Raw genomic sequence first — 22,609 nt, 5'->3', positions numbered from 1 at the left:
TCAATTATGAAATGTTCCACTGTAAGACAGAAAGGCGTCCAGTACAGTGTGTTTCACATCACCATCCATCCAGAGCCTCACACCGGAGCTGTCTGTCAACCAAGCAGAAACATTAAACAAACACAGAATAATGGCCAACCGCTGGGGATTCAAAAGAGTGTAAAAAAAAAAAGGGAGAGGGAAAAAAGTGTGTGAGAGAGCGAGAGGAGAGATGACAGCTACTGGCTGGCAAAGTAAATACATGTCCCACTGTGCAATATTCTCACATTTTCCATCTCTTTTGTTCAGGAAGTGCTGGTATAATCAGTACCTGAGGGGGGATTTTGGATTAGCAGCATGTGATTATTAATGCGGCTCATACAGGAGTTCTTTCAGGTACAGTCAAGGCCAATATGACTTCTGAGAGGATGATGTTTACACGAGGAGTCTCATTAAGTCGTTCAGCGAGGCAGAAAGGTTATATGACTATGTTGCGAAGGGAGACGACTCAATGTCCTGCAGGGTTTGAAGCCTGATCTGCATGACAGGGCCCAGATGGACCAACACCATCTCAGTAAATTTATTGAAGAAAAAAAATCAAATATTGCACAGGGAAGCAATAAACACACACACACACACACACACACACACACACACACACACACACACACACACACACACACACACACACACACACACACTAACAATATGGCTGTTTGTGAGTGTGCATAGAGAGATGCAGGATGCATGAGCACAACATATGGGAGCACATATATGATTTGCCGTCAATAAAGGGTGAAACATCTGCGGCGTCCACTAAACAGACATCACGCCAGTTGTGCTTCATGAAATAATGAGATATCTAAAGTCACTATCAGCCACGAGAATGAAGGCTTAGAAAATGTTACATCAAAATAATATATATTATGCACACAAAAGATTATCCCAACAACTTATAATTCAGTATTGTTATGTTGTTTTACATTTCATCTGAAAATAATGATTGCCCAGATGAACAAATAGTACAAAATCCAAAGCAGAGAGGAATGACGACACCTCTGTGCAGAGCCCCTATTATAGGTTATGAGGAGCGATAATGCTTCCAAACATCAAGCAACATTTAGAATATGACATGCTTGATTTCAGAAGCCCTCGCTGTAAATCGGTGCCCTATTTTAGTCGCTTGTCGTGGCTGTGATATCTCTGACATGTGAAATAAGATGTGGATTTGATGTGACTGACTCCATAAAAGCTTTAATAATAGCTTTCTAAATCCTGTTTTTGCCCGTGATACGGCTGAAAAGCCTCTGGCGATCAGAAGAACAAACTGTCAAGTACCAATTAATTAGAGAAGCCATGAGATTACCTTGCATCTCACCATCTGCACCACCACCCCCCAAAGCAAACTTCAGCTAAAGTTCAATAGGAAAAGGAAAATATTTCAGTTTATGCATTCATTGTTGTATTGTGATAGTGAGTACACACACACACACACACACGCACACGCACGCACGTTGTTTTCTCTTCCTATGAAGAACGATCAAACATGTGCTATATATCTTATTGCTCTGTTTTACCATTTCCTGAAGAGGCCCCCGGTTGTTGGCTCGGAGCCATCTTCACTTGCCGGAGCATGTGGTCTCCATGGCAGCCCACTGGCTTACAGAGTAAACACCTCAAAGTAAATGAATGAACCTGTTTTAATCCAGTAGGAATCCCTTTCTCAACTTCTCAACCAGTCACATCCTGTTTCATGGCATGGAACACCTTGTTCGCACTTATGAGTAATGTGAATGATTTTCGGAATGTTTTTATGTGTTCAGTTTTCAAAGCTGATTCATTGCAATGTGCAATTGCCTGCATATAATAACAATACGGGATAGAGTTTATCTATAAAGCCCTTCAAAATCATTAAGCACTTAACATAAAGTATTAAAACAGAAGGGAAAAATCAAGTGGACCAACAGAGGAAATCTTTAAAATCCAAGATGAAATAAATATACAGTAAATAGATGGAACTGTATATCATAAAAAGTGTTATTAGATACAATATGTATGACTGAGATGCTGTCAGAGTTGGCTCAACTTTCTTTAAAGGGGTCCTGAAGGTGCTGCAACCTATTCGGTCGCTGCTCAGCTGGAGAAAATGTGTGTTATGTGTGTTTCTTATGATGTTCTTGGACCGGATAACAACTCAGCGTCAAGGTCAGGAGAGTTCAATCTCATGCAGGTGACATCTCTGAACTTCCACGACCAGAATGAAGCTGTTCAGTGCTGACTGTGTGGCACAGTTGGGGTCAAGCCGAAGAGTCTGCGTGTCCCGCAGCTGGTGCCATGACTTTCCGGTATAAGTGCTTTAGCGGTCCTTCAAACCCATTCAGATCAGTGGTGAGAAAGTGTCCCCTAACTACAGGAATCTCTGAGTCATCCACGAGTGTGAATACAAGGGATGAAAAGATGTCTGTATAGCAGACTGGCTCGCATTGGACCGTGAGCGCATGCAAAAACTGCCAAGCCACAAATGTGTCAGCTTGGATGAGATTCATTCCAACTCTTTCTTGATTGATGGAATGAGATAATGGGTGTAATCAGCTAAAATGTAGATTTCTCCACAAAGAGCCAAACTCTTTTCAGAGCTGCTGGCTCCTTATATTGTTATATTGCTCTAAAAAAGCAAACAAGAAAAATCACTTGTATTGTGACGAGGACTCTGTCGTGAGCTCTTTCCTCAATCCTTTTTCCATTATGCCCTTTCTGCCTGTCACCTCCAATCAATGTCAGATCAATTTCTCGGCTCATTAGTTCGCGTGGGGCGGTGTGTCCTGTGCCCTCTGAGGTCTGTGAGCAAACAGCTGACGGCCAATGTTCCTCTATAAAACACCGCCATCGTGTGGCTGGTGTGCTCGGGGCAGCTTGTTGTATCTCTAAAGAGCTGCAGGAGCTATACATGTCTTCTTGGGAGTCTGTCAGGTCGTTTGTTCTGTTTCTTCAGGCCAGAGACCATTACAGGGCTAAACTGTGGGGCAGATATTTTAAAATAAGAAAGTGGGATTACACTAAGGGACATTTTTTATCTTCATGTTTTATACTAAAGCTAATAATGACTATGATACGATGATTAATTTGTCAATTATTCGCAAGGTGCAGGCTTTATTTTGTTTATTATATGGATGATCACACAGTTCTGTCAGTGCACATATAGATACTTTGGCGTCATGGTTTATGAAAGCATCAGCAGAGGAATGTCCATCAATCCATAATCTGGCACTATAAGCCTTTTTGTTTAATATCAGGAATTTAACATCACAGCGTGTGCTTCAAACTGCATCTGAGATGCATGTAAAAGTAAATGGTGCAGGCAGTTGTGAGGAATGTCATTGCATCTCTCGTGCACTGTGCATATAGGGGCAGCTCTCATGATGCTGCCAAGCAGCGCTGCGCTGTGTGAGAAATCAAAGCGCAGGCGTGGAGTCGGGAGGGAGCCTATCCTGCGCAGACTGGGTACTGTACATGGCCATTGATGCTGCTGGATAGATGTAGTCCCTGATGTAAATAAGAATGGCGAGGGCAGCGGGTCTAACGTGCCGCGTTATCTCTGCTTGACATCGGAACGTTTTTATGCCAGCATCGGGATTTTGTAAAAAGAAAAACACGGGGGCCTTTTTTTTTTTCCTCCCTCGTTTTCATCCGAAACAGCTCGTCTGATGATTTCCACTTGACACAAGAGCCACAAGCAGACGGGCGGCTTCTTCTAATAAACACTCGGGGAAAAACAGGTCATTATGACCTTAGTATCCTCCAGTACAAGAACACCATCGGATTGCTTTTACGCGGCAGCATTCTGCTTGCATTTGTTGCTTTGGATTTCGTGTGCTGTGTCCGGAGAGGAGGATCATCACTTCAGCGTTGAGGTAAGAGAGGCGGCCTTCCTCTCCTCCTCCCCGGTTATCATAGATGACCGGGCTCTCTCTCTCCCTCTCTCTCCTCCTCCTCATCATCATCATCCGCCGCGGCGTGAAAACCTGACATATCGGATGCGTTTTTCTGTGTCGACTCCCCGCGCTATCTGTGGGCTACAATTACCATAACGGATAACATGGGGCACGTTGGAAGCCTATCAGCACGGCTCATGCACTCAACGGGGAAAATATCTCGCATTCCTCATTTGTAGAGTGCCATGAAACAGAAGGATGCTCTTTTTTTTTTATTACTCTGCGGTCCACGAGCGGAGTCTCATCCTCCAGCCTCATGCACTGATGCCAAATGTGCAACCCAGATAGAGAGAGTGGGCTATTTTAACAGAGCTGTGCAGAGTGATGCTTGCTTTCGTTGAGATACTTCTGTGGCAGGCCGACATAGTAAAGTCAGACATGCCTTGGCACCATCACAGTGCTGGAGGAGATTAAATATTTACAGACACAAGCTGCATAGTAGGATTTGCTTCTTCTTTTTTATACCTTATTAATTTATGTCATTTTCATCCTCACCTCAGGCTCCCTGAAGAAATTAAATGCTGAGCCACAAACACATCATCATTCAATGTTATGGCTCACTAGAAACCTGCCTGATATCTCTCTGAGATCTGTACCTTTTAACAAACACAACACACACAGGAAACATGCCCACAGGAGAGAGGGGAGGAAAAAGAGAGAGAGAGAAAAAAAGAGAGGATAAACAAGGCGTTTAGCTCAGCAGAAAGAAGGATAGAGGCAGAAGGGGGAGGGATGGACAGCTAGTCAGATTAGCTGCTGGAACATATCTCATAGGCTGTGTAGTGATGGGGAGGCAGCTGGTTGGCGTGTGGACAGCTGTGGATAGCGTGGGCATCTTGCGACCTCTCAGATTGAGACTGGCAGTGACCTCCCCCCCGGATGATGCACGGCCTCGCATCCCTCATCTGTTTCCAGCCGCACTCTCGCCTTTTGTAGGGCAAGAGGAGGCAGGGCCACAGTCTCTGCACATGTATACGCTGCCCAGCAGCCGCAAGACACACACAAACATGGACTAAGGTCACGAGAAGGGATTCAAATGCAAACAGTTGCACTGATGTCCAGGGAGCCTCTGAGCAAAGATACACAGAGACACCGCAACCACTGCTGGATAGACAAAAGACATGTTTACATGTTCATTCTATGAAGTTCTTCATTCATCTGTGACGTTAAATATAGAAATAACCATGTTCTCTTCCAATAATACAAATATTATATATATATATATATATATATATATATATATATATATATATATATGTGTGTGTGTGTGTGTGTGTGTGTGTGTGTGTGTGTGTGTGTGTGTGTGTGTGTGTGTTGTAGCAATGGTTACCACCTCAAAGCCAGAATGAATGAACAGAATGAACGAGCCGCAGCCATATTCTTGTTGATTTTTATTATGGGATTACTTAGTGGGAAAAACTGGGTATAGGCTAACTAAACACTTTGCCCTCATTAAACAGCAACTGTTTTGTTGCCTTTGAGCACGGTCCTGCAACCACTGCGATGAGGGGGACGTCTGTGGTCTGTGTTTGTGTTCGTCAGCCTCCCTCAGAGAAATATGCACACAAAAAGGGGAAGAAGAAGAATATATTAAAACAGTTACATGTGGAACAAAATCCAATCAAACACAAAATGAACGTGATTCAAGTTGAACACTGCAGCAAATGGGATGACTCTTTGTTTTATGGCCATTCACATTTTACAGCTCGGGTTGATGCATGGACATTGTAATAGATGATTAACTCATCAATTATCCGCACAAAAGTGCCACTTTTTTTTTTCTTCCCGTGTGCCTTTTTTGCTCCATTCCCATCTACTCTGACTTCTCTCATAGAGGCTAAAGAAAGTCTTAAAATAGCCATGAACTGAATGCCTAAATCTTCCTCCCTTCTTCCCTCCTCGCAGGGATGGCTACAGAGGTATGGCTACCTTCCCCGCACAGAACCGGGCATGTCTGTCCTGCGCTCGGCCCACACCATGCACTCAGCCATTGCCGCCATGCAGCGCGTCTATGGTCTCAATGTCACAGGGACACTGGATGAGAGAACCAAGGAGTGAGTACACACACACACACACACACACACACACACACACACACACACACACACACGCTAACGTGTGCTTTCACCAGGCCATTTATGTCACATTAATGCAAATGCTCCCCTTCATTCATTTAAAAATGCAGAAGGGAATGGCTATCAATATTTGAATGAACTAGTGGAGGACAGAAATAGACATTTTCATTTCACCCCCATCACCCCGTCTGAAGCAACCTCAGTTGGAGGTTTTAACTCTTTTCCTTCTTCTCATTTCGCATGATGATGCAGTGATATCACGCTGAGGTGAGAATTAATGTTTCTATGCATTTCAGTGTGTGTGTCTTGTGTGTTCTGTACTCGTGATAATCTGATGTGGTATGAATGGGAAAACATGAAACTTCCTCTCAGCCCTCATTGAGAATTTAATCCTACACTTGAATCAATGAGTAGTTTGGAGTAGTTTCAGTGGTATTATCCACAGCACTTCCTCATTTTGCTGGCGTGTTTACATCAGGAAGAGAACTGCTGAGTTCTCTTCAGTGTCGTATGTATGTATTTATTTTATGTATTGTATGTATGTATATTGTATGTATTGTGTGTGTGTGTGTGTGTGGTCTTTTGATGGCGTTTGACCCACAACTTTTATCGAGTCACCTCCTCCTCTCTTCTCTCCTTTTTAAGTTGGATGCAAAAGCCTCGCTGTGGCGTTCCGGACAAATTTAAAAGTGCCGCGAGGTCACGCAAGCGGAGATATGCGCTAACAGGACAGAAGTGGCAGCGTACACACATCACCTACAGGTGAGATATAGTGGAGGCAGTTGTCATAGCGACCATTGAGCTTTGCAGGCGCTCATTGTAGGTTTCAGATGTGTTCATTTTCTCAGCTCTCCTCTGTCTTTCATCTCCTCCTCTTTAACCACCTGGGATCACATGCTCCATGTTGTCATAGAGACCGCTCGCACACCACACACACACACACACACACACACACACAGATTCACAACATAAATGTGTGTCCATGTGCGCTGTGAGTATGTTTACTTTCCAGATTATAAATAGCTTGCTGGCCAAATGGGATTTTTTTATCCTTCATTATTTTGCTGTTTTTCTAAAACAAAACAAACCGTTTTAGCTGAGTAGCATGAAGATTTAAGGCTTTCCTCTCCCTCACATGAAATTGTGTAAATTGTCCGTAATCTCAGACGCAATATTCAAACTCTCATTTTATCTCGCCCCGATGAAGCTGCAGTTTTTAATAGGTTCTGAGGAGAACTGATAAATGGGTCTCTGGCACAACTGCAAATTGACAGGTTACAGAGAAAAAAGACGATAACACTGTCAATTTATTCAAATCCTTCCTTCCTCCACGAATTTGAATTGATGAGCCACCTCTCCTAATGGAATGTCAATCAGCGCTGAGCCAGTGCTGCTGCTGCTGACTGCACTTTATTCATGAAAATGAATGAGAGAGAGGGAGAAGATTTCCCATTCCTCTCTGCCTGCCAGGGACTGATAACGACTGCTGTGTTAAAAGTTCAGGAAAAGCTTGTGGGCTTTAAGCAGTTGTGTCAAGTGCAACTTTTTTTTCTTGTGTGTGTGTGTGTGTGTGTGTGTGTGTGTCTTCTCATTTTGAAAAGTCAAAAATGTTCACTCAAAATTAATGGGATAACGAGGCGCGGGGGTTGATGCGGTGTGTGTTTTTCTTTGCCCTTCTGCTGAATGTTTTGTTCCCCCGTGGTTTAAAAATAATGTGTGAACGCTTTTCGCTATGATCTCAGTATGTGAACTACAACCTGCGGAGCATTTTCTCCGCCCTCATGGCCTTCACTGTGGCTCTATAGAGGACCTTTTTTTCAATCGGTTTGCCTTCCTTTCCTCCCGCAGCATAAAAAATGTCACACCAAAGGTGGGCGCCCGTGAGACTCACGATGCCATCCGGCGGGCGTTTGACGTCTGGCAAGGTGTGACTCCCCTCCGCTTTGAGGCCGTTCCGTACAGCGCGCTGGAGACTGGCAGGCGTGACGTGGACATCACCATCATCTTCGCTTCGGGTTTTCACGGTGACAGCTCACCCTTCGACGGGGAGGGGGGATTCCTAGCCCACGCCTATTTCCCGGGCCCGGGCATCGGAGGCGACACACACTTTGACTCAGATGAGCCCTGGACCCTTGGGAACCCCAACCACGATGGTGAGTGCAAGAAAAAAGAGGCGGGGAAACCGTAATCTAGAGAAAGAGGGCTACAAAGGGCCACGAATGAAAAAGAGTGGAAAGCAAAATATTCACAGAAGAGATTAAGATTGGGGAAGAAAGGAAAGAAAGAAAGGTAGTTTAATGTAGAATGTCAGCAAGCAAGTAGACAAGCAAAGAGGTGTGGAAGGAAAGAGGAAAGCATTGAGAAACCGAATAAAAGAGCAGTCACCACGAGAGACAGATGAGGACTGATGGAGAGCAAAAACTGGGAATACAGATAGCTGAGTAGGAGGGCAATTTAACAGAGGTGGTATCACAGGGCAGGGTACGAAGGATGCTTAACCAAGAACAAAGAACGCAGAGACGTCTTTGATCGGGCTGTGCTCTGTAAAGACGCATCACCCCATCTGTCAGGATTGTGATGTTTTTTTTTTCTTCTGCATAATAAGCTCCTCAGATGATAGAGAGTTCCGCTATTTTAAGACATTGGTTGCTGGCACATGATTGTGGCGATTCTGTTTTTAGTGAATTTAACTCAAGTGGTGTGCAGCAAGAGAGGTGACAGAAGACAATACTCTGTGTCCATACCGTTGCAAAATGTGGAAAGGAGACATGTGTGATATGTTTGGGTATTGTGAGCATTTCCTCAGTGCACTATACGGGGTGATGTAAGCACCAGGTTCATTTCAGGGAGGAAAAAATCAGAAATACTTCCTTAAAATATTCAGTATATAGTCAGCATTTATTTAACATTAGCTTTGAACATGGAGCAGCTCTCTGGTCACATGCTGTCCTATATGTTGGGAAACTCACTATATTTTCCTTGCCCATTTAACCCTTTAAAAAATGGACTGAATCAACAATTCAGAGCTGAAAATAACTCATATCAAATTGAAAACAATCACCAAAGTAGTGTATTTGTTCCCTTTTTAAATGGAGTGTGGTGCAACTGCAAGGTTTATCTGTACGATGTGTGATGTATTTTGTTGAGTGAATCGGTCCTCCTGACTGGTGCTCTTCTTCTGCTTTACGTCTTCTGCTAGTCTGTTGTTTGTCCATTCGGTGATTTTCCCAACAAACAGCCTCTTTCCCTCACAAATCAACCAACGCAAAGATAAACCCAAGCTGCATAAGCAGGGCACCATTACTTTATCCTCATTTCAATGGAAATAATACCAGATCTGGAACTATGACTCAAACAAACAAAAAAAATAATGAATTAATGTGTATTATACATAAATCCCCTTACTGCACAACCCTGATGCTAGCATTCCACACAGCAACGTGACCCGCATTTCCCTCTATTACTTCTAATAATGCTTTAGTTCATTCAACCCAAGTTCAACTACCGTTGATTTTTAGTCCACTTAATGACATGAATATAAATAAGATACCGTCTCACTCATGTTAGCAAGCGCAGGATGGTGAATACAACAAACACTCACCAGAGAATGGAATAAACAAATCATTAAATCCTCTGCAACACTAAAGCAGTTACAGTTAAACTAACTTTGATGTTGCCTGGTTAAGTTCTAGTCTTGCTATCGTTCTGCGTTCTAGTTCTACTTTCTCTTTAAGCGGAATCACTGTTGTTTTTCTCCCTGCAGCGCCACCACTGCCCTCTGCTGGACTAGAATAGCTATTGCAGTTGGGAAAAGACGGGAAATAAACTTGTTATATTACCAGGGGTATATTAGGTTAAGTTAGGTTAGTTAGTATGGGTTGTATGTTATTGTATGTTATTATATATTATGTGTTATGATTGTTATGGGTTATGCTAGATAATATAATGTTACATTGTGTTGTGTCAAATAATGTTATGTTGTGTTATGCCGTGTTATAAAATGTTAAGGTTTGTTGTGCTATATTATTAGTATATATTTGGTTAAGTTAGGTTAGGTATGGTTTATGTTATGGTTTGTCGTGTAATATTATGTTATGTCAATTCAATTCATTTACATAGCGTTCAATCATAAGAAAAGTTTCTGGGGACACTTTTCATAGAGCAGACCATAATTTACAGAGACTCAACATTCCCTCATAAGCTAGCACTGAGGCGACAGCGGCAACAAAGCGGGCCGTGCCATGTTGTTCCGTCTTTTGATGTGATATTATATACAATGCTTTGTTACGTTATGTTATTGTGGATAATGGTATGATAGATCAGGCTAGGTTAGGTTAGTTATGGATGATATTGTCAAATATATTGTGGGCACCACCCCTGCCAATGTGGATGCAGGGTGCAGCATCCCATCGAGGGAGATAAGATAATAGAGCCTTTCTTAGTGGAGCGTCCACACACATTTTAATTACCCTACCTACAGGGCGCCAGGCTGCTTCGCTAATACCCATGTGCCATACGCTTCCATTCTGTCCTCCCATTAGTGGAGGAGGAGGGTAACAGCTCACATTGCGTTTGTTCTGGGAAAGTATTTGCCGCCCATCAGCTGCCCTCCCTCACTCTCTTTTGTTCTCATACTCCAATGATAATTGTCTCAGACTCCCAAGTCAAATTCATGATCACCCTCGCGCCGTGTCCCATAGTTATCCGCGAGGAGTACCGAGTCTGAAAAGCTCCTGTCTCTGCTTTATGTGTCTGGGAAAGCTGTGCAACCTTTAATGGGCTTTCATAGCAGAGTAATTGTGAATGTTGCATGTTGACATGTGCGCTAATGGTCTCCTGGGAGGCTTTGTGGGACATTTTTGGGTTTGGTGGAAGAGGCTGGTTGTGTAAAATGAGGGAAGGGGAGGTGTAACCTTTTAGCTGCTGGCAGAGGGTCAGCGGTTGGTCTGCACAGCGCTGCTGGCAGGAGTGGATATCATGCTTTAAAGGGCAACAATCTCCTGGGGACAGCTTCCGTCACAAGCTGTACGTAAATAGTGTACTTCTTTCTAAATCAGGTTGACACTGTGATCCGAGTGCTGACCGTAGACACTGACCGTGGCATTTTTCTCGTTTTTCATTTGTCTGTTTTAAATGTGATACAAAACCAGACCCTCAATGTTTACTATGCCGACATGTATATGTATGTGATTTTTCATGAACCTTTGTTTTTTCACTGTTCACAAGAGAAGATATGCCTCATGCGAGCCGCAGAGAGCAAACTGACCTTCCAGTACACCTCCAATAAGCTTTACTTGCACTACATTGCATGACATTAAGTCAATGGACGTTACGCTTGGACCAGAGAGCTGCAAGAAATTATTATTTTCATTGTTGATTGAGCAACTGGTTATTTGTCAATAATGTATTGAATTATTTAGTCTATAAAATGTAAAATAAATGCTCAGTTATGTCCAACCAACAGTCTAAAACCCGTAAAACACAGAAAAGAAAAAAACTCCCATATGTAAATATTTGTCATTTTCTGCTTGATAAATGTCTTAAATGGTTACCTGATGATCAAAAAAGAGGAGTTGGATTTCATTGCGCTTAAGTTTGCTCCAACATGTCTTATCTTCCCATCTCAGAATTATTCCACATTTTTGCCATGAGCTCAGCTTCAAATGATATAACCTTATTTCTTAGTGACGTGTTTCTGTGCCTATCACTATCTGCCTCTTGTGTTAATAATGATAATGATTAGAAAACCCAATCATAATAATGAGTATTATCATAATAATAATGATAATATAGTTCAAAGTGCTTGACGACAAAGTAAAGAAACAAAAGAATGAATGAAAACAGATCAAAGCGTGCAAATACTGCTTGTGAATGAGTGTCTGTGCATGTGTGTATGTTTTCTTTCACGGCACACATACAGTCACATTCATACAGTCACACATTCGTGTGCCATGTATGACGGCGGGTTTTTGCATTAACGCGGTTCCCCTCTCTAGGTAACGACCTGTTCTTGGTTGCGGTGCATGAGCTGGGCCACGCCCTCGGTCTGGAACACTCCAACGACCCCACCGCTATCATGGCTCCTTTCTACCAGTACATGGACACAGAGAACTTCAAACTACCTCACGATGACCTCCAGGGCATCCAGAAGATCTATGGTAACCCTCTGTTTTATACATTAGTCTCTCTCTTTATGATGTACAAGTTGAGCTTATTATAACGCCTTTTCTGTCAATTCTAGCATTTTGAAAAAGTACTTAGATAAGGATCTGAAGAGCAATGTTACATAATGCATTATATTTGTCCAACCTTTTACTGAAGCCATTTTACTGCATCTTATTAATACTGAAGGCCTGCAAATACTTATCACATGGTGCTGCAACATTCAGTCACATTGGGTTGATTGCCAGTAGGCAACATTTGTCAGCTGTTCAAAGGGACAGCCAACAGTGAAGCAACATGACTCAACTATCAAAGCATCTATGCCAAAATTAAAGGTGCATTGGTCCAAAAACAATAAAGTTATTCAAATTCTCAATGGGTACGGTCCAGAAAAACCTTTCGTCTCTTTAGGTCCACCAGATAGGGCACCCCAGCCTACCAGACCCCCACCCACGGTCCCTCCTCCTCGCTTCCACCCTCCCTCGGACCCCCGTAAACACGACCGCCATGCCAGACCCCATCGCCCTCCGCAGGGGGCCAAGCCGTCCAACCCCAACTCCAAACCCGACATCTGCGACGGAGGCTTCAACACCCTGGCCATCCTCCGACAGGAGCTTTTCGTCTTCAAGGTAGAGTCGATTATCAAGCTGAGTGGACATGGCTGCTGGTTTTAAAGCTGTTTGAGATGGATGGTGCAGCTGCTGCTGCTGCTGATGATGATGATAATGATGATGATGATGACGATGACTCTACCTTATCCATTTCTATAGGACCAATGGTTTTGGAGGGTACGGGACAACTCCGTAGTGCCCGGCTACCCCATGCAGATCAACTACTTCTGGAAAGGCCTGCCTCCCAAAATTGATGCCGTGTATGAAAATAGCGAAGGGAAATTTGTCTTTTTCAAAGGTAATAAAAGATTTTTTGTTTTTTCCTTTCTTTTTATTCATCATTATTCATTCATGGTAGAGTTTTTGGCCACCAGTAGCGCTATATTAGAGCAATGTTTTTACGATTAGGTCCCGGGTTATTGTTCTGCAAACGCGCTATGATGCACATCCACACGTAAGAACACACATATGATACATATTTCTGCCACCGGTTTCATGCTATTTAGCTGATGGCATTTGCTGGTAACTTGCCAAGAAATGTAGCAATGCACCAACACAAATTAGGAAGAAGGAGACTGCTGCTAGCAAACATGGATGCAGGATTTGAATTAAAATATATATATATGTATTTATTATAACAGGTTTGCAAATATTTTAGGAGGAAAGGAATGCATGCAAGACATTTGTCTGACACACAGCCTTTTGAGGAAAACCCTGAATGTAGACAAAACTATTGTTTGTTTACAAGAGAATTCCACATTGCACCTTTTAATTGTATTAAATCAAAATTGTATCTGATTCAATTTACAATTATAAAATAAATTAAGTTAATACATATATTATTTTATGACAGAGATATTTGATCATATTGCAGCTGAGCGGGTGACTTTGAGCGTTGCGTTGTATACAGGTGCAGAACGGGTGCAGGTCCAATACAGCCATCCGCCCATCAGGCAGATTAACGTGACATCTGTCACCCAGTGGAATCAGAGAGCCCCATGCTTTATTTATTCACTCAAGGGGACTTAACTGCATGTGTGTGCATGGGATGTCTAGCTACTTACTGCAAAGCACACCGCCACAGCAGCTCTGCTCATTCTGCCTGAGGCATTTATGATCAAAATGAATTAAATGCAACAATAGCTTCAATAAAACTGAAAACAACAAGTCTCGGCGGAGTTGCCTTCAGAGCATCATCTTGCTGTTTATTGTATTATAGATTCCACTGCATGGATTTTCTGCCGTGCAGATCTTTTGTAAACGAGGTGATACATCTGACATTTGAAATCATGTGAATAGAAGAGAATACACAAAAGGCTCGAATCAGCTGAGAGCCGGCAGTGTTTCGTCTACAGCGATATTTGAGGTCATCTTTATGATCATGTCTCTGTCCCAGAGCCTCCTAACTTGGTGTGTGTGTGTATTTTTAGGAAACCGTTTCTGGGTCTTCAAGGACACAACTCTCCAGCCTTCGTACCCTCAGGACATCTCGCTGTTCGGGAGCGGCATGCCCACTCAGAGCATCGAGACAGCTGTCTGGTGGGAGGATGTCGCCAAAACCTACTTCTTCAAAGGAGACAGGTCTGTGTTGAACTATTGCTGTTATGAAGTTAAGTAGTTGGGCAGAACTGGTGTCTGTCAGGGCAAAGAAAATACTGTGAGGACCGTCGATGGCTTAAATATGTATTTAAGTCTTTTGTTTATGACAATAAAGTGTCTCTGTGTTACCAAATGGTAGAACGAATCCGACAGACAAAAGAACAAAATAGGAAGTATTTGTCCGAGCCGTCCCTTCTTTCAGTGCAGTGTTTGGAGCTATAATGATTTCTGGTACTGTGTCCCATTAAATATTCAATAATGTTGCAGTTTGGTTGATCAGTGCATCTTCCATTTTAGCATCGATTAGCTGGCATTTCTGTAAGCCGTCACACGTTGCTATGAAACTGCGGATTGTTTAATCAACGGCTGAAAAATGCTGCTTATTGACATTAAACCCATTATGACCCTAACATTAAACCGCCATCTGTGAAGGGGATGATGTTACGTCAGTGTTTAAGTTGTTTTTCTGCAAAGTATCGATATTATTTGTTCTGCTTGCATACATCAATTGATTTATTTGTAGTAGCTTGTAGTTAGTTACCTGCAGGTGTAAGCAAACTGAAACTTTTTCAAAAACAACCAAATCTGAGAATGTTGTTTATCTATGTCCGTTGCGAGGGTCTTACATTTTGAGAGTATGCCAGTGTGAGTCACGTGTTTGTTCAGCTGTCGTGATAAATCACATCCAGAGAGGTCAGAGGACCGACGGTGGAAGCTGACAAAATGCTTTGTCATGATACTGTCATCCCTCAACCTGCTGCTGCACATCATGACAAACAGGACGTTCTGTCCGTCGTCTCCAACATGATTTCATCTCTCTCTCTCTGCGTGACAGAGTGGTGTTTGTTCTAATTCAAAGACATGACACTATGTAGCACGATTTATGTGCGTGGGTGCCATTGCATGAGAAGCAGATTAATCACAACCAGCCCTGAAACTAATTTAGCAGGCAGATAAACACAGTACGGATGATTGATTGTCCGCTTTCTTTGGTCATGTGAATCCAGTCAGTTGCGCATCTTTAAATGGTCAGATTGGGGGTTTTCTTTTTTTTTAAGTAAGTCACTGACACAGTGTGCAGAAGTCCAAAGGCTGTGCCATAATACAAGTTAATACATACAAATACATAATACAATCTATTTAAATCTTTAAAAGGACATGTGCTGTACGTTGTCAATGCCCCATCTGAACGGGTTAGTAATGGATTCCTTTAGCATCTGCCTCTTTTGTCAGTGTGTGGCCATTTTTCTACCATGAGATGGGACTGTGTATCTCGACTACAGATACACCTGGCACTACTTCTTGAAAAGCCTGGATTCAAGAGTGCAGAACCATTTCTCATTCCTGTGACTGGACTGTTTTTGATTTTGTCTGTCAGCCCTAGTTTGAGGTCATTGATGGATTTGGTAAGTGGGTCCAGTTGTTAGATTGATTTAACTCTCATCACGCTGTGATAATTCGTGTGTGTGTGGGTTTGTGAACACTCACAAGAATAGCGGCATAATTTCCTCTTACTTGAGATTGACCCAGATCAGCTGTTACTGTCGGGTCAGGTGTCTGGGAAGGGGTACATGTCACTTATTGTCTGTGTGCTGTACTTCTGTCTGTCCCGTCGTAGGTACTGGAGGTACAACGAGGACATGAGAACCATGGATCCAGGTTATCCCAAACCCATCGGCATCTGGAAAGGCATCCCTGACTCTCCACAGGGGGCCTTTGTGGATAAGGCCAACGGTACGGCAGCTTTATGGACCGTGTAACTAGTCAGTGAGATTGAGGCTAAGTAGTTTAACACACTGGCATCGCACATCCATTGTTTTTACGACAGGGTGACATTTAGAAAAGATGAAGGGCAACACCTTAAAATGCTGTGTCTGGTATGTGTTGCTATCGTTTCAGTCCTCTATGCAACAGGAAAACAGGAAGTTGACTGAACAGCGTCTATTTTCTGGTTTCATTTTTAGATTTTTTTCATGTCAATATTTAAACCCGTGTGAAATCTCTGTTTATAAAACACTTATGAATAAGAATCTTAAGAATCTCCAAATATAGAGCAAATGCAAAAGGAATATAATATAAACATATTAAACATAAAAAAAGGAACTCAACTGCTATTGTGATACACAACTCTAGAGCTGCAACAATTAGGCGAAAGAAAGAAATGTATCAGCTACTTTGATAATCAATAGTCATCTTTTTCAAGCAAAAATGTTTATCAGGATTTGCTCCATGTTACGCCACTTATTTTTTCGATAAAACTCGAGACACCTTTAGATTTTCCATTTATATGCTTGTATAGCATGGAGCGCTTCAGTCATATGAATATTGATCAACACTGATGTTGTGTTTTTGTGTATTTTCGTAACATTTATAGTTAAAGTTGAAGTCTAAGAGTAGCAGAAGACATTCAGTTGCATACTTGTCTATGGGATCTTTATTTGTACCTTTTGATTTTATACTAGGCGAGGATAAAAATATATATTTGTTTCCATTTATTGCATGTAAATTTACTTTGGAATTGTAATATAATAATATAAGTTTACTTACAATGGCCTAACATTCCTTAGCTTCTTATCTCTCAAAGAAGATCAGATATATACAAGCCTCATGGTCGAAGAGCTATTCTTGATTCATTTTGGGTTTCATATTATTTACCGGGGGACAGTGTGCTTTAGGGTTGTGTACTGTAGTGTTAAATGCAACTGCACAATACTTGCTCTTTGCAACATGAATGTACATAAGTGTATCTGTTCTACCCCGCTCCAGGCTTCACCTACTTTTACAAGGGAAAGGAGTACTGGAAGTTCAACAACCAGATGCTCCGTGTCGAGCCCAGCTACCCGAGGTCCATCCTGAGGGACTTCATGGGCTGTGATGGTCTCCCTGCCGATCCCGACTGGGACTGGAACCCCCCGGTGGCGGAGGAACGCCACTACGACAACGGCGACGTGGACGTTGTCATCAAATTGGACAGCACGGGAGGCACGGAGAAAGCCGTGGCCATCGCTATTCCCTGTGTCCTGGCACTGTGCATGATGGTCCTCCTCTACACCGTTTTCCAGTTCAGGAGGAAGAGCACACAGCGCCACATACTGTACTGCAAGCGCTCCATGCAGGAGTGGGTCTGAGTGACAGTTATCCCACTGAATAGAGAGGGGTGTGAAGCTCTGATAGACGTCTAGTCGTTACTTGAAGCCCTAAGTACAGTAATTGGAAGCACTGTAAAGGGTACAGTACATACGGATTGCCATGTTGGCAGATTTTAAAACGGCTTGAACTCATAACAAGTTGCGAGGAAGCGAAGCGATGAGCAGAACTCAACTGAAGACAGTGAGGGAGCCACCTCTCTGTGTCCAACTAATATGTATGTATCTGCTTTGACTTTTTTCTGTATCTTTGGAATTAACTCAATTACATGAGACAGAGTTAAGCTACTGTAAGTGGGACCTCTGTCTATCCTCGTCTCTGCACGCCGCTTAAAAAGCCCCTAGCGCTAACTTCAGTGGACAAATTAGATATAGGCTTCTACGTTACTTTCATTTCTTAATTAAATCGCTCTGAGCTGTGCTTTTTTTTTCTCTCTCTTCTCCATTTGCGGTCCCTGTAAAAGATTATTCATTGTGTGGAGGACTGATACACAAACCAAATATGACCTTTTCTTCCAAAGAGGATTACTGCTCGATGTTGTTTTTAATGGGATGTTTTTCCTCCATGGATCGAACATTGTGGCATCATACTCAGATTTTCTTTTTTGCCATTGGTATTCACATACGCCCGTCTGCTCTATAATCTGTGGGAATAGGAAGCAGCCGTTAGTAAGAGCTAGAAATTCAAGACTGTTGTGGCAGTGTATCTCCAAAACGGGGGCCAAAAACCTCTCTGCAATATTTATGAGACTGCCTTAATCACAGATTGCTTAAACTCCCTTCTCTTTCTCTCTGTTTCCTCTGGTGTGGAAGCTGGATATAGTGACACAGTAGGGAAACAAAGTGTGTATAAATTCATTCATTACTGCCCGTAATGCAACTTCAAAACCAATACTTGGACAGTTTTATCCATAATGGGTGCATTGCTCTTGAAAATGTGCTAAGCAGTGCTAAATGGTACTGCCTCACCGGAGGGTATGAGAGAGAAAGGGAAGGTTAGCTGTGTGTGCGTGCGTGTGAAAGAGACAGTAATTACCCACACTATATATGTACTGTACTGTACTGTAGTGTAGTGTCAGTTATTGAACTGCTATCATCCTGCTTCCCTTTTTATTTCCTGCCAAGTTTGGACAATAATACTCCAAACAGTGGCAGTCCATGCATTTTAAACACTTTATTTTAAAATTTTTCAGTCAACTTTTGTACAATGTTTTTAAGTTTACATGATATTTCACATGGAAAGGGACACGAAGGTAGTGGGGAAAAAAAGGCAAAAAGGGCAAAAAACTATATGTACCCCTTTTTGTAAATGAGACACATAGATCATGTCTGATGAAAACGTCGTCATCGCTGCATCTCTAGATACCATCGGCACATCAGCCTTCTTCCTGTGGCCAGTGCTTTTTGCCCAGATTGCTCCATCTTCTCACTTAGTTATTACAAATAGTTGTTGATGAAATGCAAAGTGAAACGATTGTATAGAAGAAAACACACGTCTAAACAGGAACTAATCCGCTGAAATAAATATATAATATTCTTGTCTGAATTCTGGATATCAAGAAAAAGATTTAAGCCGGTTCAATAATGGAATCAGGTGGTTTTATGCACTGTAATTGTAATTATCCATTATTCAAAAACCTATACTTATGATACATTGACAAATTACTAATAAATGTTTATAGAACTACTCTAACGTTGGAGTTAATGGGCATATAAAAAAAAAACTAGCTAAACGAACTCTGATGACAAACATTTTAAATAAATGTAATAAACTGGCGTTGCATACATATATGACATTAACCACTAACAATAACTTGTTTAATTAGCTATGAGAAACAATTAAGTGATATGAAGCATAACTAAAGACAGACTGAGGTGAGATGGCGCTAAACTGAAAAGGAGCTATTTCTGGCCCCGTGTATTGTGTTATGAATATAATACACAGCTTGGATCCTATTGAAATATATTGTCTCGCAAATGCCTTTGATTGCTGCCATACATGTAACAATGTGGTTGTGTTGTGTCGCGTTTCTCAGAGTTTTTGATGGATGTCTGTGAGCATACATGATGTGATTTACATATATATATGTATATACATATATGTATACATATATACATGTATACTGTATATATGTGTTCTTTGATTTATTATTATTTTACTTGAAATGGTCATCAACATCAACTGTACAGGAAATCTTACATAATCTTCCATTAATATCAAGATATCAAGGCCTTTTAATGCCATATCGCAGAAGGAATTAAATACAATGTCTATAACGTTTGAGTTATCTAAAGAATGCTAAATGCTTTGGACCATGATCGATGGGTTGAAACTTGATAAGATATGGTTTTCATCTTGTCATCATTCTTAAGGGATACAAACTTAAATTCTAAGGGCAATGCATGCCGTTGTTAAACTAAGGTGTCATTATTTCATGGGTCATTTGTACACTCTTGTACTATTCCGTCTCTTGCATTGTGGTCAAATTAATTGAGTGATCAACACTGCGGGTTTCTGTCGGATGCATCGACTGATCCAAACTGTCATCTTTTATTAACCGTGTGAAATTACTCGCTTCCAGCCGGTCCTCCCTGTTTCCAGGCTTCAGGCGATGATCGTCAAACTGATTGAAGGGAAATGGTCACGTTTTAAAGGCAGGAACATCAGTCCATCCACGGCCACTGTAATTTAAGGTGGAAGCAAAAAAAACTTTGGCTCAGTGTTGTGTGTGACGTCTTATCAGTTTGTGTGTCTGTGATGAGGGTCTGATAGGGAATTAAAGGCGGCCAGTGAGGCGAGTCGGTACTGTATTTATTGCCGCATTTAATCTTCTGTGCTCAGCACCTCAAATCTCGCATTGCATTGTACTGAGGGCAAGACGCTGTCAATAAAGTGGGTTTTAAATGCAATGTTTTTTTTTCTTCTAGTCATACCACTACCAAGTAATCCTCCTCCTTCTGTTACTGCCTCAACAGCAAACAATTCATCTGGAGTGAATGTTTTCCCGCCTTTAAAACTTGAAAAGGTTACATGTATAAAATGCTCTTTTTTTAAATGTACATCACTAGTTTATCACTGGCGTGTAAGTGGGAAGTCTCAGTGCTCTGAATTGACCCTGTTTATCTCCAGACTCTTTCAAGCTTTTTTTTTTGTCAGCCTTGACACACGCTGCTAAGCATTAAGGCTAATTTGGAGTGTCGTTAAAGGATGTAGATGGGCCGATTACACAGCAGTCGATACAGCAGAGAGGTGAGGGGACGGGGGAACACTTTGCAAATCATTGCAGTCAAGATCTTATACACAGATACATGCAGTAAATACTCCGAGGCATAGTGTATGAGAAGTTAACATATTGCATAACGTGTACGTAAAGACAGAGTGTATATTGTCTGCTCGGAAGAACTTTGTTTTGAAGTCATTCATGTGTTGTAAATAAAACAAGTGTAATGAGTGTTTCCTCGTATCCTGCTCTCACGCATAAACACGTTTTTATCACATCAATCTCCTCCAACAAAGTAACAAACTGAAAATCCACCACAATAAGCCAGTTAAGATGCAACATTCAGTATTTATTCAGGAAGCTTGGATTAATTCTTGCACAAAATATATCTAACTATATTTGCACTGGACAAAGCAAAGAACAATTGAGTAAAGTTATAATTTTGTTCCGCACATTTACAGGAAGGAACACAAATTTCCATTGGCTACAGATTTATCCTTAATATTAATACTTTCATAATGGGAAACTCAGCGCGTTGTACCTATTCTTCATTGTTGCATATTGCGGACTCCTTTGAGGGGCACATGTCGTCATTGCAGATTTCTTTGTAGAGGTATTCATGGGTCAGTCCACTTCCTTTTTTTTTAAACAAACAAACAGAAAAGTGCACAAACACACATTAGGCAACCCAGAATATCACCACAGATTTGTCTCTGAAACACTGCTTTATGAACGTAGAGAAAACGCATCTCATACCATTCATTAAATTGTAGAGGAGGCAGTAGTCATTTGGCATGGTGGCATTGTGAGACGTTGTTGTGGACTGGGCCTGTGCGAGAACAAACGACGGAAATGTCAAGAGACGTTAATTAAAGGGAACACCTGAACATAAGACGCACATATGGTGGGTTTTGCCAGAGCAAACCTACCATCATTTTGCAGAAGACAAGTCCCGGAGGAGTAAACGTGAAGGTCATTTCAGTAGTTGTGTTGGCGTCGAGAGATGTACGTCTGATTTCAAGAGCTGTGGGGGACTCCTTCATTATCTAACGGACAGAAACACACAAACATGTTAAGCTAAATGAGAACAAACTTAAACAAATTATGCAATTATTTCATTAAATATAAGTATTTCTAATATGTTTTACTTGAGAAATTAAGTTGTTTGTCGTATTCAATGACAGTCATGGAACAATCCTCCTTACCTCATACATGCACCTCTCTTGGCTGTCATGATCCTCCGTTGTGCTCCACGCCTTAACCTGGCTCACCAGAGCACTGGCAGGTTCAGAGCAGGGCATCTTAAGGAGCCTGCGAGGAAGGAGGCAAATATTACAACCACTTTATTAAAAACAAAGACATGATATATCTTTCCAACACTTTACCATATTGTGCTGCATGTTGACTGGTCTTCAGCAGAGGCGGCTGCTAGTACAGCTGAGGTAATGAGGAGAGCTCTGAAACTCATCATTGTAGCTGCTGGAGGTCTTCTGAAGTGTTCAGGCTCTCACTGTGAAGCCTTTTTAAGGGGCTGCTCTTCTCTTTCTAACAATTAGATCCCGCCCTGGTGGACAAAGCGGCTTGGGGTGATGACCAGTGTTCCCTGTAAGCTGTGCGCGTGCGCGGCCGCGCAAGCCAGTCAAAGTGGCCGCGCAATAGATTTTTCAGACCGCGCCCATTTTTCTGACCGCACAAACGACTTTTTTTCAGGGGTTAAAAATATTTTTTGCGCCAGTGTTTCTGAGATAGGAGTGAGCCATCACCTCAATAATACGATCTTTGATGTGACGTGTCGAGTCTTCTTGGCCAATCAGCGTCCCGTTT

General features: G+C 41.9%; 2 protein-coding genes across 2 annotated transcripts; one reads left to right on the top strand and one right to left on the bottom strand.

Annotated features, from left to right (window-relative positions):
- Positions 1 to 3,761: 3,761 nt before the first annotated feature.
- mmp16b (matrix metallopeptidase 16b (membrane-inserted)) lies at positions 3,762 to 17,546 on the top strand (the record flags this gene model as incomplete). The annotated part of the gene is made up of 10 exons (XM_079220991.1): positions 3,762 to 3,890; positions 5,877 to 6,025; positions 6,692 to 6,808; positions 7,895 to 8,199; positions 12,043 to 12,204; positions 12,620 to 12,837; positions 12,979 to 13,117; positions 14,250 to 14,400; positions 16,037 to 16,152; positions 17,185 to 17,546. 10 exons carry the CDS (start codon positions 3,762 to 3,764, stop codon positions 17,544 to 17,546), a joined length of 1,848 nt encoding a protein of 615 aa, XP_079077117.1.
- Positions 17,547 to 21,152: 3,606 nt separating this feature from the next.
- LOC306739098 (uncharacterized protein) lies at positions 21,153 to 22,249 on the bottom strand. Its single transcript, XM_079221050.1, has 5 exons — positions 22,171 to 22,249; positions 21,991 to 22,096; positions 21,715 to 21,831; positions 21,542 to 21,614; positions 21,153 to 21,421 (listed from the first exon to the last, which is right to left on the bottom strand). The coding sequence occupies exons 2-5, from the start codon at positions 22,084 to 22,086 to the stop codon at positions 21,327 to 21,329; spliced, it is 381 nt and encodes a 126-aa protein (XP_079077176.1). The 5' UTR covers positions 22,087 to 22,096; positions 22,171 to 22,249; the 3' UTR covers positions 21,153 to 21,326.
- Positions 22,250 to 22,609: the final 360 nt, after the last annotated feature.

Source organism: Taurulus bubalis (assembly GCF_910589615.1).
Source record: "Taurulus bubalis genome assembly, chromosome: 1".
Taxonomy (NCBI): domain Eukaryota; kingdom Metazoa; phylum Chordata; class Actinopteri; order Perciformes; family Cottidae; genus Taurulus; species Taurulus bubalis.
Note: the sequence above shows the minus strand (reverse complement) of the source record. Positions and strands in the feature narration are given on the sequence as shown.

What these genes read in the sequence shown, in the direction of transcription:
- LOC306739098 (XM_079221050.1), bottom strand. Translation starts at nt 22,086, where the DNA reads ATGCCCTGCTCTGAACCTGCCAGTGCTCTGGTGAGCCAGGTTAAGGCG. An exon ending in AAGAGAGGTGCATGTATGAG is followed by an intron (nt 21,832 to 21,990) that starts GTAAGGAGGATT and finishes TCTGTCCGTTAG; the next exon opens with ATAATGAAGGAGTCCCCCAC. An exon ending in CCTCTACAATTTAATGAATG is followed by an intron (nt 21,422 to 21,541) that starts GTATGAGATGCG and finishes TTAAAAAAAAAG; the next exon opens with GAAGTGGACTGACCCATGAA.